General features: G+C 55.6%; 1 protein-coding gene and 1 long non-coding RNA gene across 5 annotated transcripts in view; one reads left to right on the top strand and one right to left on the bottom strand.

Moving 5' to 3' along the window:
• STK40 (serine/threonine kinase 40) overlaps positions 1-10149 on the top strand; it is a 43181-nt gene extending 33032 nt beyond the window's left edge. For all 4 annotated transcript variants that reach the window (XM_084963923.1, XM_021095940.2, XM_021095941.2 and 1 more), the window contains 5 exons: positions 1632-1747; positions 5591-5735; positions 5878-5997; positions 6456-6540; positions 7859-10149. In XM_084963923.1, the coding sequence (XP_084820049.1) occupies positions 1632-1747; positions 5591-5735; positions 5878-5997; positions 6456-6540; positions 7859-8077 (685 nt within the window). In that variant the 3' untranslated portion in view covers positions 8078-10149. The remainder of the gene's footprint in view (positions 1-1631; positions 1748-5590; positions 5736-5877; positions 5998-6455; positions 6541-7858) is intronic.
• Positions 8607-18016, bottom strand: LOC106508711 (uncharacterized). The gene is made up of 4 exons (XR_014807463.1): positions 17359-18016; positions 12373-12481; positions 10953-11114; positions 8607-10036 (listed from the first exon to the last, which is right to left on the bottom strand). It is a non-coding gene; the product is annotated as an uncharacterized LOC106508711 (long non-coding RNA).
• Between the last annotated feature and the right edge of the window lie 627 nt (positions 18017-18643).

Genomic DNA, 18643 nt, shown 5'->3' with positions numbered 1-18643 from the left:
GGATCTGACTCCCAGCCCTGCTGGACCCTCCTGAGCTGACCTCGCAGTGTCTCCAGCTCTGACCAGGGGAAAAACGCGGTGTGTCTGCTGTGGGCGGCCCTGGCGGACGAGGGGCTTGAGCAGTCCTGTGCTCGGGACAGTGACGCAGGTGGTGCTAAGCGGGAGCAGGCCACTTCTTGACACGATCCTTGGCCAAGACCCTTCGCCTGTGCTCTCAGGCTCCAGCCAGTCCAGGGGCCACCAGGCAGGTTTCTGTGGCATGTGTCAGGGCAGGCCTGTTCGGAGAGCGAGAGTCAGCGTTTCCGTTTGGAACACCGAGGACAGACTGGCCTTTGTTTTGCCCCAAGCCTTTGCCAACAGAATTCCCCAAGAAGGCTCAAGGGCTCTTGGAGCCTCTTGAACGCAGCCCCGCACACGTGTGCCTCTGAGCCGACCTCCTTCCCACCCTGGAGGCTCTTCTAGGGAGAGGCCACCCGGGGCCCTGGTGGGGCCTCCCTTCCTGCCGTCCTCCTCACCTTCTCTGCTCAGCTGGCCAACCCCGGAGCCTGGCAGGTGGCCCGGCTCACCTTTGGGTGGGGAGGTGCCCTTCCTCCCTGCTCCCCCCAGGCCAAGGAAGCTCTGCACCCCAGCTCGTCCACATCCAGGGGTGGTGTACAGCGTCCTCACTGGGCCACTGACTTCTCATTGTGAGCTTCCTAGAAAGGGTCAGAGCCCAAAGCCGCTCTCAAAGCAGCTCTCTCAGCTGGGGGATGTGGGGTTTTCCAAGTCAGTGTAGAGTCTACAGAAGACCAGGCGTGAATCAGCTCAGATGGAACAGAAGGGAGAGTCAGGGGCTGGGCACAGTCCAGGGACACGGTGGGCACCGCACTGGTGTCACTCAGAGTGCAGACTCAGACGCACTCAGACAGACCCAGGTAGGATCCTTCTCCACTGCTCATTAGCTGTGTGACCCTGGGCAGGTCCCTTCACCTCTCTGTGTCCTAATTATGCCATCTGCACAGTGGGCAGTGAGAAAGTCTCCCTCATAGGCTATCGTGGTGCAGGGCCCGGGGGGGGCGGGGGAGTGAAAACAGTCCCCATCGGGCACTTGAGCCCGTGTCTGCACTTACCACAGGCTCAGTAAGCATTAGTTTTCTGTACTGTCCATGATGCTGTGACAATGGCAAGGGTGATGACCGAAGGGATTAGCACTGGGGGACAAAGTGGCACTCAAGGGAGGCCTCTAAGGCTCTGCTGGACTTCCTCATGTGTGAACGAGAGAACTGAACTCAATCTCCCGTCCATCCCTCCCACCCCGGTCTGGATGCTACGTGAGGTCATTTTGGAAAATCTCTGCAAGCCGTTCCAAGCCCTAAGCTGTAGCCCCAAGACTCAGCCAGGGTGCAGGTCATGGGGGGCGGGGGCACCCTGAAACACTGCCCTGGTCAGAGTGATCTCTGCGGGGACAGCTCAGCTGGAGGCAACCCAGGGTGACTGTCCTGTGTTGGCACCCGCAGTGGCCCTCCCCACGCAGCCACGGCGAAGGCCAGGAGCAGAAGAGGTTGTGGGTGTGATTCCTTTGCTCTTTGGACGAGGTTGGCGCGGCTGCGTACAGACACCGAGGTTTGCTCACCCTCTGCCTCCCTCCCCAGGACGCATCGGATAACCATCACCAACTTCTGCCTCGGGAAGCATCTTGTGAGCGAGGGGGACCTGCTGAAGGACCAGAGGGGGAGCCCGGCCTACATCAGTCCAGACGTGCTCAGCGGTATGTTCAAGGTGCCAGGCAGAGGCCCCGAGCCTCACACAGCCAGGTTCTGCAGCCATTCATACAAGCAGGATCTGAATCAGACTGTGTCTGTGGGAGGGCCTGGGCCAGGTGCTGGGGTTTCAGTGGTGGCCCAAACCAGTGCTGTCCCTCCAGGTACAAAATCTGGGGTCTTATGCCAGAAAAAGCTGGTAATCATCACTAATTCTCTCTGAGATGAGCGCTTGGAGAGGAAGAAGCGCTTATCTCTGTGTGTGAAGAATGGGCGCTCAAAGGCCCTCCCTGGGGAAGTGGCCTCTGAGCTGAGATCCTGAGAATAAATGGGAACCTACTAGGGGCTGTGACTGGGCGGAGGTGGCACTGCACATTGGAGAAACCACCAGATGGCCCCTGAGATCGCTCTCAGGAAGTTCAAGGGGAGGCCAGAGAGGTGGCTGGGGGTCCAACCACACGAGGCCTGATGGAGGCCTGTTTCGAGTACAAAAGGAAGCCCTTGACCAGGTCTTCACTGGGGTTACCGTGAAGAGGTTTGCATGTCAAAGACCTCACTCCTTCGTTCGTTCATTCACTTCTTCATTCTGCTGGTATTTACTGAGGGCCTGCCATGTACAAGGCTCTGTTGTAGACACTTTGGATACAGCAGTAACCAGGCAGACAAACATCCTGTCTCCGTGGATGGCGAGCTGGCTTTGCGGTGGGGCTGAGGCAGATAATACACAAAAGAAGTCAATCGTGTACGTGGTACCTGCCGACCCAACCATGAGGTGCCGGGCGCTCTACTGAGAATATACCTTGCATCATCTGTTTAAAACCACACTGCTGCCCTGTGAGGTAAAATTTCTACAGATGAGAAAAACTGAGGCTCAGAGAGATCAGACCTCTTGTTCAAAATCATAGCTAATAGTAAACCAGAAAACAGGCTCTGTCCCAGGGCTGCCTCCTGCCCAAGCCCATGCACCTGTCTCCTCAGGCTTTCTCTTCTATCTTGCTTGTCCTTTGCCATATTGGAGTCCCTCCGTCCTCTTCCCTCCAGGGACCAGGGACTCACATCTGCTCCCATCCCTCCAAGGCGAGGGTCTCGGGGCTGTCCCCAGGGCCCGTTATCCCTGGCACTCACACTTGCGCTCCCTCCTCAGAGGCAGAACCTCCTCCCCAGGTGTGTGTCTTCCCGGGGAGCAGGCTGTGTAACTTGCCCCAGGCGTTTGCAGTCCTCTTGGAGGCCTTCTCCCGGCTGAGGGTTCTGCCGGGACGCCAGGCCTCTCCCGTGGCTACCACCGCAGCGGGCAGTGGTGCCACTCTCCCAGCCTGGGGGTTTTGGTTGGAGTCACTCTGGCCTCCGCTAGAAGGATCTGGGTGCCAGGGTGCACCCCAACTCCCTGAGCACCCCTCCCCACCTGGCCCAGCCCAGCCTGGATACCCTCCGTGAGAGTCCTGAAAGAAACTCTGTAGGTGACAGAGCCAGGAGGCTGGACCAGGGCCCCCCTCAGCCCAGAGCCATGCAGGCCTGGGAGTGGACGGGCTACTTCTGGTTGGGCCTCCTCAGCAGCATCAGGCTGGGGTAGCTGATGTGTGCCGTCACTCCACCTTCCTCTCTGGTTCTTCCAGGCTCGTGCCAGTCTCAGAATGAAACAGAGGAACCCCCTGCATCAGAAAGAGACCCGGGCTCTGGACTGGCCTTGCTAATTACCAGCTGTGTGACTTGGCCTCAACCCCCTCTCTGAGCCTCAGGCTCCTCATGGGTTACAAGACAAAAATAGTCCTGCCTCCCCACGTCGTCAAGACGATGAAGTGGGCTGACTTAAGTGGGTTCTGATCCTGGGTCTGCAATTTCATTGGTTCTGTGTGCCAAGCACAGACTTCAGCACCAGGTGAAGCTCTGACATGGCAGGCCTGGCCTTGCTCTCACAGTTCATAGTCTGCTTAATAACTCCGCGACCTTGGGAATGTTACCCACCTCTCTGTGCCTCTCTTTTCTCATCCAAAAAATTGGGATGATAATAGCCCCACTTCAGTAGGTCCCTGTGGGATTAAGTAAGGCCTTAACCTAGTGCCTGGCTCAATAAGCATTAGCTGGCATTGTCATTATGCAAAGGAGAGCCTGAAATTCTGTGTTTCCTCAAAAGCCAAAGCTGCAGGGAAGGTCAGCAGATGGTTGGGGCTCCCAGGAGAGCTTGTCTGCTAGGCCGTTTACCGCCCCCGGGGTCAGGGCCGATGTGGCAGGTCTTGGCTCAGGCTGACCTGGCAGCAGTGCTCGTTCCTCCTTGGCCTGCAGTTCAGGCCTCTTGACAGGAACCACCTCACCTTCTAGCTGCTGCCAGGGACACACTGCACTTTGTGGAGCCATGCAGAGCTGAGAGGACTGGCCCAGTGGACTTGTGTTGGTGACCCTGCTCGGGGAAAAAGGGACTGCCCCCGAGTTGGCCTTGGGGTCAGGACACAAGGTCACCCAGGCTTCTCTTTGGCATTAAGGTTTGGAAAGGGCTGGGGGCCTTGCAACCCCAGGGAAACCAGGCGAGAGGCTTGGCTCCAAGACCTGCCTGTTGTCCCGGGTTGGGCAGAAGTGTACAGCCCACAGTAGTGAGCTGTGAGGCCAGTGTCAGTGTCATCCCGTCCACAGATGAAGGAGCTGGCTCGGAGAAGGAGGTCCGTGGGGCCCCCAAAGGGCAGGCCGAACCCTGTGACAACACTGGTGTGCACATGAGCACACGCCCACCCTGTTAAACCTCCTGACCTTCAGTGGTCCTCGTGAGACCTTCAGCACCAGTGCCCCCCACCCCAAAGACCTCTCCAGCCACCAGAGAAGGGATGGGGGTGAGCTGGGCACTCCCTGGCATGCGGGGAGATGACACTGAGGCGCCTGGCAGCGCCCCTTACACACCCCTAGGAGTTGCGTGGTGTTCAGGGGTCTGGGCTGCCTTGGGCCTGCTGGCATACCAGGTGACACACTGTCCCACAGTCTGGGTGGCAAGAGCTTCTGAAAGGCTTGAGTTATTCTCCTGTTTCACATTTGGAGCAGGTCAGGCAGCAGCTGACATGTGGGAGAAGCTCTGCCGTCATGCAGCTGGATTGTCCTAAAAATTGGAGATCAGGGCTTTTGCAGTCAGCCGTGACCTTGGACAAGTGACATCCTTGTGCCTCATTGTACTCTTTGGAAAAATAGAAAATATCTAAATCATGGAGTCATAGATTTAATGAAGAGTGATTCTTGCAGCTCTCTCACGAGTAGGTGCTCCATTAAATGCCTGCTCCTCTCTGTTTCACAGCCAAGGAATGCGTAGCACAGGGTACTTAGCTGGATATTCATTCATTTAGTGGATACACAAGTCCACACCAGGCACCGGGGCTCAGTGGTGAGCAAAGAGCCACCTGCACCTAAGAGCTTACATTCCGGTGCAGGAGACAGGGAGTAATCGCACAAAGCAACCTAGTGCTGCGAGGGACAGATGGCACTGGGATGGTGACTGCGGGAGGGGTGCTGGGGGAGGGGCACCCGTTCTTCGTTCCATGCACCCTAGAAGCCACCTGCCCACCGAGCTGCTCCGCTCTGCTGGGTGCTAGGGCCAGGCCAGTGCCTAAGAACTCACAGTCAGCAAGGCCCAGTGTGACCCCTTCCTCTCGGGGTCGCACTGAGGTGAGGCACCCCCTGTGGAGTTGGGTCTCCAGAGCATGAGCAGGAACCAGCCTGGCAGAAAGTCAGAGGTTCACTGTGGGAGGAGGCAGGGAGGGCGACCGGAAGCGAGGGTGGCCAGGTCCCAGGGGCAGGACTTAGGGCACGTAGCCGGGAAGCCCAGAGCCACCCTTCCCAGCCCCGGGCTGAGTGCGTGTGTGTCCGTGTGCCCGCAGGCCGGCCGTACCGGGGCAAGCCGAGCGACATGTGGGCCCTGGGTGTGGTGCTCTTCACCATGCTCTACGGCCAGTTCCCCTTCTACGACAGCATCCCGCAGGAGCTCTTCCGCAAGATCAAGGCTGCCGAGTACACCATCCCCGAGTGAGTCCTCCCACCCCAGGCCGGGGAGGGGAGTCCAGCCCCACAGCCTTGAGGGGTGGAACCAGCACAGTGAGGCTTGGAGTCCTGGGTCCAAGGCTCAATGCCAGCCTGAACCCCTCACTACCCCTCTCTCCTACATCAGGGACGGGCGGGTCTCTGAGAATACCGTGTGTCTCATCCGGAAACTGCTGGTCCTCGACCCCCAGCAGCGCCTGGCTGCTGCCGATGTCTTGGAGGCCCTCAGTGCCATCATCGCATCATGGTAAGTGGACAGGGGCAGGGCTGCCCACCCGTAGGCACTGCCCTTCCTACTCAGAGGAGTAGCCTGAGGTTGGGCCTGTTTCTCCACCAGGCAGAGTCAGATCTCCACATTGTCCCCAGGGGCAAGGTCGAGAGGGTGCAGGCAGAGCCAGGGCTGAGCACCTCCTGCATGCCAGTCAATGCCAACTGTGGGGTGGGCGTTATCTTACCAGGTTCTCACCATAGCCTCTGAGCTAGAAATTGCCCCCATTTATTGGGTGAGAAAGTTGAGGCTCCGAGAAGCAGAGGCAGTGTTGTAAGGAAGAAGGTGCTGAGCTGGGACCCATCCCAGGTCTGTCGACTCCAACCAAGTCTTGGGGGAGTGGGGACCTGGCCTTTCGGGGCTCCCGCTGTCTAGGCCTGGGGGACAGAGCCCGGGCTGCCTGGAGCCAGCCTGACGTAAATCTGCCTCCCCTGCAGGCAGTCGCTGTCATCTCTGAGCGGGCCTTTGCAGGTGGTTCCTGACATCGACGACCAAATGAGCAATGCAGACAGCTCCCAGGAGGTGAGGTGGGGGTGGGAGGGGCAGCAGACCATTAGCCACGTCCCAAGGCACCAGCCTCCAGGGAATGGCAGGCTGGTCTGGGGCAGAGGGGGCAGCTCCCAGCAGGCAGCAGGGCGCCCTCAGCCTCTCCTCGGCGCTTGGAGCAGGAAAGAGAGACTCGGGTCCTAGGCCTGAGCTGCCGAGGCCTGCCTTTCATCTGGCCCTGTCTCAGCTTCCTCTTCCTGCCCAAGCCCTAGCTCTGCCACATGCTGGCCCTTTAAACAGTCACACTTGTCTGCCCCTCTGACTCACACAGTTATTTGTCGCCCTTTCTGCTTTCGTTTTTCAGATGATTCATTTTCTCCCAGTTTTCTCTCCTCCCCTCCCCTGCCCCAGAGAAAGTGCTGGGCCTGGGTGGGGGCAGAGACCAGGGTGCTAGGCAGCAGCTGGCGGGTGATCTTCGGGTGCCCCCTGGAGGGCGGGCTTGGCTGAGTCCTGGGAGGGAAGCTCTAAGTACCCCCCCTTCTCTGGGCCACCCTGGACCCCCACAGCGAGCACTGGGCAGGTTGAACTAGAAGGAGCCATCCCAGGACCACAGCAGAGCATCTTGGCCCTTGGACAGTTCCAGGCCCTCGCCCCAAGCTGCCACCCACACCCAGAGCTGTTCAGCAGCTAAAAATAACCGTCACTAGCATGTGAGTGAGTGCCCAGCCCAAAGACCTCGTTCGGTCCACACTACAAGCCTGGGTGACCTGTGTTCTTATCCTCATTTCACTGGAGAGGAAGTGGGTTCAGAGAGGTCAAGTAATATTCCCGAAGTCACACAGCTCCACTGCTTCAGTGGAGCTTGAGCCTTGAACCCTGGTCTGATTCCACAGCCCGCTTTCCCCCTCTGAGGATTAGCACAGGGACCTACCACTTCAGTTTGTGACTGTGCCTAGGCTGTTCCAGGGAGCTTGGCCTGGGGCAAGATAGAGAAACAGGGTCACCCAGGTGCTGGCCACCCCCGGCCCCGGCCCCTCTCTTAACACTGGCCCCAACCGGCTTCTCGAAAACCTCTGTGAGGGGAGCTCACTGGCCCATTCCACAGGAGGCCACTAAGCCTGCTTGGGAGTGTGACCTCTCCTGGGGTCAGTGAGTTAAGGGAGGTCACAGGTCGGAGTGACACACAGGACAGCCAGCAAGGCGAAGCCCAGGTTGGCTGGAGGGCTTCAGGGACCCACACTCTTGGCCACTAGATGTGGTGCCTGGGGAGGGAGGCCTCGAGGCCGGCCATCTGACACTCCCTGCTCTTTTCTCTTTGCATGTCTGCCTGTCTGTCTGTCTGTCTGCGGCGCAGGCAAAGGTGACGGAGGAGTGCTCCCAGTACGAGTTTGAGAACTACATGCGGCAGCAGCTGCTGCTGGCCGAGGAGAAGAGCTCCGTGCACGAGGCCCGAAGCTGGGTGCCCAAGCGGCAGTTCGGCAGCGTGCCGCCCGTGCGCCGGCTGGGCCACGACGCGCAGCCCATGAACCCCCTGGACGCAGCCATCCTGGCGCAGCGCTACCTGCGGAAATAGCAGCTCGGGCAGGGGCACCAGCACCACCCAGCGCCTCTCCTGGCCCCCAGCCGGTGGCCTGGCTGCCGGGCCGCCCCGTCGTGCTGAACTCTCCCAGGCTGCAGTGGGGACGGGGCAGGGCCAGCCCAGGGCACATGGGGTCAGCAGAGGTACCACGAAGCTACCTTTTGGAATGATTGCTTGATTGTTTGGTTTTTTAATCTGAGAAGCCTAGATAACTAATCTGCTTTTAATCATGACGTTTTAATCTACCTCTGTCTCTTTAACCATGCTGTCTCTGGACTGAGTGAGAGGGAGGAGGAGGGAGCCCACCTGCCTAGGGGCCTGACCGCCACCGACCCCCCGATCCCCGACCCCCAGGGCAGCTGTGCCCCACAGTCCACATAAGCTGAAAGTGCAGCTCACTGCTGGCTCCCCACTCGGAGGCCTGCTCCCCACTGCCCTCCCAGGCCCCTCACAGTCTGTTTTTGCCCCTCCCTTTCTGACCCCAGGCCCCTCAGTCCAAGCTTTGGAAAACTGTCACCTCATCTTAAGTGGAATTCAAATATATTTATTTTTGTACTGAAACCAACTTCTCTGCCATCTCTAGGTGGCTCGGCCCGCGGCCACTCCCTGTCCCCAGCCTGGCTGGACAGCAGGGAGTCTGCAGCCCCCCAGGTGGGCCCCCTCCTCGCTCCCAGGCTCAGAAGCCCCTTCTTGCCAGCCCCCCCTCCACCTCCAGCCCATCTGTCTCTCCTTGTTTCTGGTGATGGGGAGGCCTTTCTAGACTCGGTTCTCTTTCTCCCATCTCAGTTTCTCTGAGGTGCTGCATTAGCCCTGGTTTCTCCTCCACCTCTCACCGTGGTACCGAGGTGATGCCGACACAGATGTGAAGGGTGCCTGGCGGGCGGCTGAGGAGGGTGCCCTGGGCCCGCATGCTTGCCCGCCTTCTCGCTCCCGTCAGCCCTCTGCGTTCAGAGAATGGGGACCCTTCTCCCCTCCTGCCCCTGCCTTCTGAGAGGTGTGGTGTCCCTCCCAGCAGGCCACCAGGGTCCTTCCTGGGGGCTTTGGGGCCTACAGAGAGAATTATAGGGACTGGGGGGTCCGGCCTGGCTTGAGAACAGCCCTGCTGCCCTTTTTTGAGCCGCGATTTTGAAGTGGATGCCCGTCTTGCCAGAAATGCTGTTCTCACCAGAGTGCCCTCCCCTCCCTGGACTCGGCCCTGCCCAGCGCCAAGCAGAGACCCTTCCTGGCCTGGCCCTCAGAGCGGCCGAGAGTTCCCCTCCAGGCAGCCCCTGGCCCTCGGGCCCTGCCTGCCTGCTCTTGTTCCCCAGTGGGGAGGTGACCGAGGCCTGCGTGACCTTGTTTCCCAGAGAATGAGCTGCCCCTCCCCCAGAGCTGACTCACTGTGAGTGACTTGGGCAAGTTCCCAAACCTCCTTGTGCCTCAGTTTCCCCATCTGGAAAAAATGGGGCCACCTCTTGCCAGCAGTAGCAGGGCCGCCCATGCCCCTTCCTCCCCGTGCCCCGTCCCAGCCCCTGGGCGCCCCGTGCCTCTGCCTCAGTGGGTCCGTGGGGGCCCACCTGAGCCCGGCACTTCCTCCCCTGAGCACCGGGCTCTGCCTCCCTCAGCCGTCCAGCTGCTGAGAGCCAGGGTCTTGTGCTGGGGGCCGGGATGCCCACTTTTCTATATTTATTGCGAAAAGAAGTCTCCTACGGGAGTGGAAATGCAGTCCGGCCCAGGGCTCCCAGTGCTGGGACTGTCCTCCCGTGAGGGCCTCACCTCAGCCCCTCGGCCGGCAGCCGGGCCACCTCGCGCGGTCCTCCGCCTCCTCGTCAAGCAATATCCTCTGGGTCTGCAAAGCCTCTCGGACAGACTGGCCCCTTCCAAGGCCAACCCATGTGTCTGATGAATTGCTTGCAGAGCGAATGAGAGGAGGTTGGGTCTGCCCTCACTGGGTGTCACACGCTGAGAGAAGTCCTATTGTAAAGAAACAAAATGGAAAAAGTCACAAAAAAGTTTGTATAAAGTCATATTTTTGTACTACATGGGGACTCTTCCTGCATGTCAGCAATAAAACTTCCTGATCTGGAGCCACTGTGGCCTGTATCATCTCTTACCCTCCTCGCCTGCGTCTCCATCTCCCCCTCCAGCCTGGCAGCGCCAGGCTCTGCCACCAGGTGCCCTGGGCGCCCCCTGCCCCCCACAGCCCGTGCTGGCTTGACTAGGGAAGGGGCCAGACCTGGGCATTCTCCCAGCCCCTGGTCCAGCCTCCCTCCCCCTACGTGCCCAAGGGGGACTCCCTGCTTGACTCTCTTCCTTGGCAGGAAGGAGGCATCTTGGAGCCACTGCCACTGGCAGCGTATTGGTCCTCTCTCCCTGCCACACCCCCACCTGGGTTGGGGGGCACCCTAGCCAGAGAGGCTGCCTTTGTGCCCACGTGCCCAGCCAGGGGCTGGCATAAGAAGGGCCAGGCCTTTTCCTGCACCTCCCTCCCCTTCCTTCCCCTCCACAGGAAACCAGGGGGGTTCCTTCCTTCCTTTCCTCTTTCCTTCCTTCCTTCGCCTAAATTTAGACTTTGCAGATTGAGCATCACAGCACTGACGCTACAGGAGAGCTGCCCCCCCACCCCCCAGCAGCACGCCACAGGCAGACTCACGCAGGCCCAGGTCACAGAAGGAGCAGAGGTCCACACTGGAGGTGTCCCTTCCCAGGCTCGTGTCCACACAGCAAGAGGGGTGGTACTTCTCCAAGATGTGGGAAGGCCTAGTCCTCCGCTAAGTCTTTAGAGCGGCTCCAGGGCCCCCCTCTCTCCCTGCCCCCACAGCTACCCCAGCAGCCAAGTGGCCCCCATCTTCCCGGCCATTCCCGAGTCTGTCCAAATGGCTCCCATTACCTTATCTGTCGAGCTCGCCCAGATGCAGCGCCAGAAACAGCCCTCGCTCCCAGCTCACCACGGCCACACTCTGGCTCCAAGAGCCACAGCGCCCCAGGCCTCATGTCCGTTTTCAGCCTCTGCTCTGTGCACCATTATCACCAGGGCACCATTCAGCAACACCTAAGATAGCAAGTAGCATGCGATCAGGGACTTTGTTTTGCTCTTGTGTCCTCAGCGCCCAGAACTGGCCTAGCATCCAGCTCCCACGTTGCTTTATTGATCCAAACTTCTTAACTCACCTTTTACCAGTTTTTATTGTGAGCCCTGAAGCAAAGCAAGGGGAAGCTACCAGAAAGCTGGGTGTAATGAACAGCCTCCTAGACTCCTGAGAAGCCAACCAACCAAGATGTTTCCACCGAACAGCCACCGCCTGGTCCCCAGTGTCCTTGGGGAGAGCAGCTTCAAAGAGAGGGTGGCCTGGAGCCCTGGCGGGATCTCAAGTGGGAAAGGAAGTGAGGAAATGGGGGCTCGGAGCCTCAGCTGGGCAAGCCCCAAAGCTAGGCCAGCCCTGACGCCTCGTGTCTTTCCCTCTCTCTCCCTCTTGTACCCTGAGTCCAACCCACTGCTGAGCCTATGGGCCGCTGGGCACAACCCAGCCCCTTCCCACAGCTCCTGCGACCACCCCGTCTGAGCCCCCTCTTCCCCTGCCACAGCCTGGGGGGTCACATGACAGCCAGAGTGAGTCTTTTTAAAAGTCCCGTTTGTGCCTCTCCCACTCACATCCCTCTGACGGCCTCCAGCCGTGCAGGGGACCTCCAGAGGCCCGTGTGTGGCTCAGAAGGCTCTGCACCGCAGGGCTCCTTACCGGACCCCTCTCTGACTTCCTGGCTGTCCCTCCGTCCCTGTCCCACCCACGGCCTCCTTGCTGACCCTGAAGCCGAGCAGCTTCCACCTTAAGGTCTTTGCATCAGCTGTTCTTTCTGGAAGGCTCTTCCCCCAAGTATGTGCATGGCCCCTCCCGCATTTCCCTTAGCTCAGAAAGTCACCTCCTAAGAGAGGGGACATGACCATGTCCCTGACCACGTCCGCGGGTCTCCTCTAACCCCTTCCTCCACCAGGGCGGGAGGCTTTTCTCTGTGTCCACGTGGGGGTGGGGAGTTGGGGGCGGGGCTGGGTGTCACAGTGTCAGAGGGTGGGTGGGTGCTGCTGGCATTTAAGGGAGGGGGAGGCCAGGGACAAGCCTACAAGGAAAGCAGATTCTATATCCCGCAGAACAGGAGTGGAAAACTTGTTTACAATTATCGGAGCCAAGAATCCAACTCCATTTTATGTATAAACACAGAGGACCTGTGTATACATAATATATATTGAATTTTCTGGACTACAACTACTGTGTAAAGTGGAGGGAATTTGTACTTTGCTTTGTTCAGAACTTTACCAAGAGTTCTTCACTGTTTCAGACGCTGGCACAATATTCCAGTGTTGGTTTGCTCTCCACAGTTGTCACCTTCCCAGCAATGAATCACTTCACGAATAATACATAGCCACTGTAAACCAATGATAATGTAAAAAATAAAAATCATTTAAAAATAATAATAATAGATAGCATTACCCTTTAGTTCTTACCTGTTATAGGACAAAAGTATATTTTTAAAGCATAACCCTCCCAGACTTCAGACAATACTACAAAGCTACAGTAATCAAAACAGTATGGTGTTGGCACAAAAACAGACATAGAGATCAATGGAACAGAATAGAGAGCCCAGAAACAAACCCACATACCCATAGTCAACTCATCTTTGACAAAGGAGACAAGAATATACAGTGAGAAAAAACCAGTCTCTTCAGCAAGGTGTCTTAGGAAAGTTGGACTCTAGGAAAGCTGCAGCTAAATCAATGAAGTTATAACATATCCTCACGCCACACACAAAGATAAACTCAAAATAGCTCAGACTTAAACATAAGACATGACACCATAAAACTCCTAGAAGTGGAGTTCCCGTCATGGCACATCAGAAACGAATCTGACTAGGAACCATGAGGTTGTGAGTTCGATCCCTGGCCTTGATCAGTGGGTTAAGGATCCAGCATTGCCGTGAGCTGTGGTGTAGGTCGCAGACACAGCTCGGATCTGGCGTTGTTGTGGCTGTGTCACAGGCCAGCAGCTGTAGCTCTGATTGGACCCCTATCCTGGGAACCTCCATAAGCCTCAGATGTGGCCCTAAAACAAAAAAAAACGAAATCTAGTACTGGAAACACAGAAATAGATGGGAAAAAAAACTCCTAGAACTGAACACGGGCAAAACATTATCTGATACAAATTGTACCAATGTTTTCTTAGGGCCATCTCCCACGGCAATAGAAATAAAAGCAAAAATAAACGAACAGGGTGTTCCCACCGTGGCTCAGTGGAAATGAATCTGACTAGCATCCATGAGGACGCAGGTTCAGTACCTGGCCTCACTCAGTGGTGTTGCTGTGAGCTGTGGTGTAGGCCAGTGGCTACAGCTCTGATTTGACCCCTAGCCTGGGAACCTCCATATGTCGTAGAGTGCGGCCCTAAAAAGACGAAAAGTAAAAAAATAAACAAATGGTGTGGGGGGGACCTAAACAAACTTAAGAGCTTTTGCACAGCAAAAGAAACCATAAGCAAAATGAAAAGACAACTTATGGACTGCGAGAAAATATTTGCAAATGATGTGACCGACAAGGGCTTAATTTCCAAAATATACAAATAACTCATTCAACTCAACAACAACAACCAAAAAAAAAAAAAAAAAAAAAAAAAACAGAATAACCCACCCAATCAAAAAATGGGCAGAAAAACTAAATAGACATTTCTCCAAAGACATACAGATGGCCAACAGGTATATGAAAATACACTTCACCTGGCTAATTAGAGAAATGCAAATCAAAACTACAATGAGGAGTTCCCATCGTGGTGTAGTGGAAACAAATCTGACTAAGAACCATGAGGTTGTGGGTTGGATCCCTGGCCTCACTGAATCGGTTAAGGATCCAGTGTTGCCGTGAGCTGGCTCAGACATGGTTCAGATCCTGTGTTGATGTGTCTCTGGCGCAGGTCAGCAGCTGTAGCTCCGATTAGACCCCTAGCCTGGAAACATCCACATGCCAAGGGTGCAGCCCTAAAAAGACAAAAACAAAAAACAAACAAACAAAAAACACTGCAATGAGATATCACACCAGTCAGAATGGCCATCATTAAGACATCTGCAAATAACACATGCTGGAGAGGGTGTGGATAAAAGGAACCCTCTTACACTGTTGGTGGGAATGTAAGTTGGTTGCAGCCGCTGTGGAAAACAGTATAGGGGTTTCCTCAAAAAACTAAAAATAGGAGTTCCCATCATGGTGCAGTGGAAACGAATCCGACTAGGAACCATGAGGTTTCGGGTTCAATCCCTGGCCTTGTTCAGTGGGTTAAGAATCTGGTGTTGCTGTGCCTGTGGTGTAGGCAAGCGGTTGTAGGTCCAGTTGGACCCCTAGCCTGGGAACCTCCATATGCTACGGGTGTAACACTAAAAAGCAAAACAAAAACAAAACTAAAAATAGAGTTACCATTTGATCCAGCAATCCTACTCCTGGACATATATCCAGACAAACTATAATTGGAAAAGATACATGCACCCCTATGTTCATAGTAGCATTATTCACAGTAGCCACGACATGGAAACAACCTAAATGTCCATCAACAGATGAATGGATAAAGAAGATACAGTTCTTATAAACAATGGCATTTTTAATTTTTTTTTGTCTTTTCAGGGCCGTACCCGCGGCATGTGGAGGTTCCCAGGCTAGGGGTCTAATCGGAACTGTGGCCGCCGGCCTGCGCCAGAGCCACAGTAATACCAGATCCGAGCCATGTCTGCAACCTACACCACAGCTCACAGCAACCCACTGAGCAAGGCCAGGGATTGAACCCACAACCTCATGGTTCCTGGTTGGATTTGTTAACCACTGAGCCACAACGGGAACTCCCGGTTCTTATAAACAATGGAATACTACTCAGCCATAAAAATAATGAAACCAAGCCATTTGCAACAACATGGATGGACTTAGAGACTCTATACCAAATGAAGTCAGAAAGACAAATACCATATGATATCATTTATATGTGGAATCTAAAAAATGACATAAATGAACTTTTGTGAAACAGAAACAGTCACATAGACACAGAGAGTGGACTTGTGGTTGCCAAGGGAGAGAGGGCTGGAGGAGGGATGAACTGGGAGTTGGGGTTAGCAGATGCAAACTATTATACAGAGAATGAATAAACAACAAAGTCCTACTGTACAACTCAGGGAACGGTATTCAATATGCTGTGATAAATCACCAAGGAAAAGAACAAAAGAATCTGTATATATGTGTGTGTATAACTGTATAGCAGAAATTAATAAAACATTATAAATTAACTTTTGATTAAAACATTTTTAGGTGTTCCCTAGTAGCTCCCACTGTCACTGCTGTAGCATAGGTGCCTTGCATGGCCTGGGAACTTCCACATGCTGTGGGCATGGCAAAAGAAATTTTGGGGAGTTCCCATCGTAGCGCAGCGGAAATGAATCGGATTAGGAACCATGAGGTTGTGGGTCTGATCCCTGGCCTCTCTCAGTGGGTTAAGGATCCGGCATTGCCATGAGCTGTGGTGTAGGTTGCAGACGCAGCTGGGATCCCGCATAGCTGTGGCTGTGGCCTAGGCTGGCAGCTGTAGCTCTGATGAGACCCCTAGCCTGGGAACCTCCATAGGCTCCAGGGGTGGCCCTTAAAAATCGAAAAAAGAAAAAAAAATGGAAGAAAGAAAAAAAATTAGTTTCAGAACAAAACATTCGGTATATTTCTAAATCCTATTTTCTATAATAATTATATAATTATTTAAGTATACATTAATTTTAATTAGAGGTGCAGGTGGGTACATATTAGCCATAAATGTCATTTCAGAAGCATAAAGGAAGCCATACAAAAGATCATCAAAAGGCAGCTATGGGTCTGATGGGGTGGAGAACCATGGCCTAGAGCTGCCCCGTGGATGACTGGTAGGGAGCAAGGCTCTGAAGGTCAAATCCAGGCCCAGCACTTATATCCATGTGGCTGCACATAGGCTTCATGACTTCCTTCCACCTCCTCCTCTGTAAAATGGGAGTCGCACCACAGACTACCCAGGGTTACAGGAGGATTGGAAGGAGGCAGGCGAGCACAGTTTGGCAGATGGACAGGTACCTAGAGGACGTTCAACATCCAGACCCATTATTGCTCCTTTTGCTGTCACTGGGCCTCTTCCCAGCAGTTGTCCCAGGTGCTGAGGGGGCCTTCATAGGACTGAGCAGGTCTTAGGAGGCTTTGAGTGAGCGAGTCCCCTTCTTCCCTCCACCCAAGATCTAGGCATTCCATGACCTGGCAGTGGGGTGAGGCCACAGAGCAGCCAGGGCCAGCCCCCAGCTGGGCCATTGTGGGGGAGGCAGAGTCAGGCTTTGCCTAAGGCCCTGGAAATGGCAGGCCTTGGCCACCTCTCAGCCTTCTGACCATCTGTTAATAGCTGTCTCTTTTTTTTTTTGTCTTTTCTGGGGCCATGGGTGCGGCATATGGAGGTTCCCAGGCTAGGGGTCTGATGGGATCTGTAGCCGCCAGCCTATGCCACAGCCACAGCAACGCAGGATCCAAGCCACATCTGTGACCTACACCACAGCTCACGGCAACGCCGGATCCTTAACCCACTGAGCAAGGCCAGGGATCAAACTCACAACCTCATGGTTCCTAGTCAGATGTGTTAACCACTGAGCCATGACAGGAACTCCTAGTCTCAAATACTTTAGTCTCTCTCTTGAAGAACTGTCATAGTTCCATATGGAGAGGACTCTCGAGCACCCTCCTAGGCCAGACGCCTGGGGGCTGCGCCTGCGTAACTGATGGCTCCACCCAGAGACCTTAAGGACCTCTCAGATCTAAACCACCTGAAAGGAAACTGGGATTTCACAAAACCTGCTCCCCGGTTGAGCTTTCATCAGGTGCTCGGCACCCAATACCCAGCAGCCGTTCCCACTTTTCTCACATCCTCATGCAATCCAGGGAGTCCTGCTGACACTCCCTGCAGAATCCGAGTCAGAATCTGAGCCTGGCTCACCTCCTCCACTGGCCAGCCTGGTCCAAGCCCTCGGCCGCTGCCAGCCTGGGGGGCGGCCGCCTGCTCACTGTTCCCTCCACTTTGCCTTGCAGTGGCCCCACGGGGAGCTCTCCACTGTGAAGTCCGTCACAGAACCATGACACTCCTCTGATGGAAACTCTCCAGGGGCTCCCATCATGCAGTAACACGCAGGCTCCTCCACAGGCCCCTTCACCATCACCCCACCGCCCACCAAGCCCTGTGTCTTGCTGCCCCCAAAACAGAGGTGCCCCCAGATGCTCCTACCTCAGGGTGCTTGGCCGGCCTCATTCCTCCCTGACATGTTCGCCTCGTTCCTGGCACAGCTGCCCCCTTTTCAGGATTCAAGCCTCTGCCCTATGTCACTTGCAGGAGCCACCCCAGGTGCTCTTCATCACATTCCCCTGGTCCAGGGCCCTCTGAGCACTTGACAGCTCCCAAGAGCATCTTCTTCATGTATTGTCCCTCTGCCCTCGTGTCAGCTCCACCAGGGCAAAGATTTGTGTCTGTTCTATTTACTGCTGACTTTCCCCCACCCCCATTCCTAGGAAGTGTAAGCAGATCAGTGCTAAGCAGACCACCAGTTAGCATTTGTTGACTAGTCTGAATGGATTCATAACACAGACTTAGCCACAAAATGTTCAAGCAGATACAACACGGAAAGAGACACACACATACATGAATATTGGCAGAAATACCTCCACACACACCCACAAAGCAGACTAAACAGTCACAGAGACACCAAGAGTCCCCTTCCCCTCCCCTCCATGGGAGCCAGTCCTTGTTGTTTCCCCAACCAGATCTGCCCTCTGCTTGAACCCACTCTCAGGACTGGGAGTGGGGGTCTCCAGCCTGGACGGAGAGGGGGGTCACTGGCCCACAGGCCTCAGGCTGTGCCTTCAGCTATGTCTGCAATTTCCTCTCCCCCTTCCTTCCCTCCTCCTCTCTAAGACTCCCGCCAAGAAGGCCTCCCCCTCACCCCAGCCCAGCACAGGAAGGGGGGCCCAAAAGGGGGGGCCTGGGAGTCTCGGCAGGAAGAAGACCCGGGCTGCACGCTGATCACACAGACATTGCAGGCACAAGCCCTGAGCCCAGGTGGAAATGTGCACGTGCACAAGCAGGTTTAACCAGGAGCCAAACATACCTCTGCCCCTCGATCTGGTGCAGAAGAGCACAGGGGCCAGCAGGGGCCCCGAGCTGGGTTCTGCAAGGCTGGCCTGGACCTGGCTTGAAGCCAGAGTCCAACATTCATTAACCCTGCGTGACCAGAGCTGGGCCAGCTGGACACACTCACCACCGGGGCTCTGGGAGGAGGGGATGAGAGCCTGGCCCTGGGCTGTGTCTGAGCCTCAGCGGGGAGGGCTGGCACCTGAGCTGCAGAAAGGGGCAATCTTCCCTGGGTCAGGAGGCCTCCTGAGGGAAGGGGTTAAGAGCCCAGGGTCAGAGAACAGTGGGTTTAAATCCTGACCAGTTAGGGAAAGTTATTCAGTCTCTCCATGACTCAATTGTCTCATCTGCCAAGTGGGAATAATGGTCCCTATATTATAGGGTT

Source organism: Sus scrofa, chromosome 6, assembly GCF_054392235.1.
Source record: "Sus scrofa isolate SSC_HxYL_T2T_F1_AM1 chromosome 6, Sscrofa_HxYL_maternal_Yorkshire_Landrace_v2.0, whole genome shotgun sequence".
NCBI classification, from domain to species: Eukaryota; Metazoa; Chordata; class Mammalia; order Artiodactyla; family Suidae; genus Sus; species Sus scrofa.
Note: the sequence above shows the minus strand (reverse complement) of the source record. Positions and strands in the feature narration are given on the sequence as shown.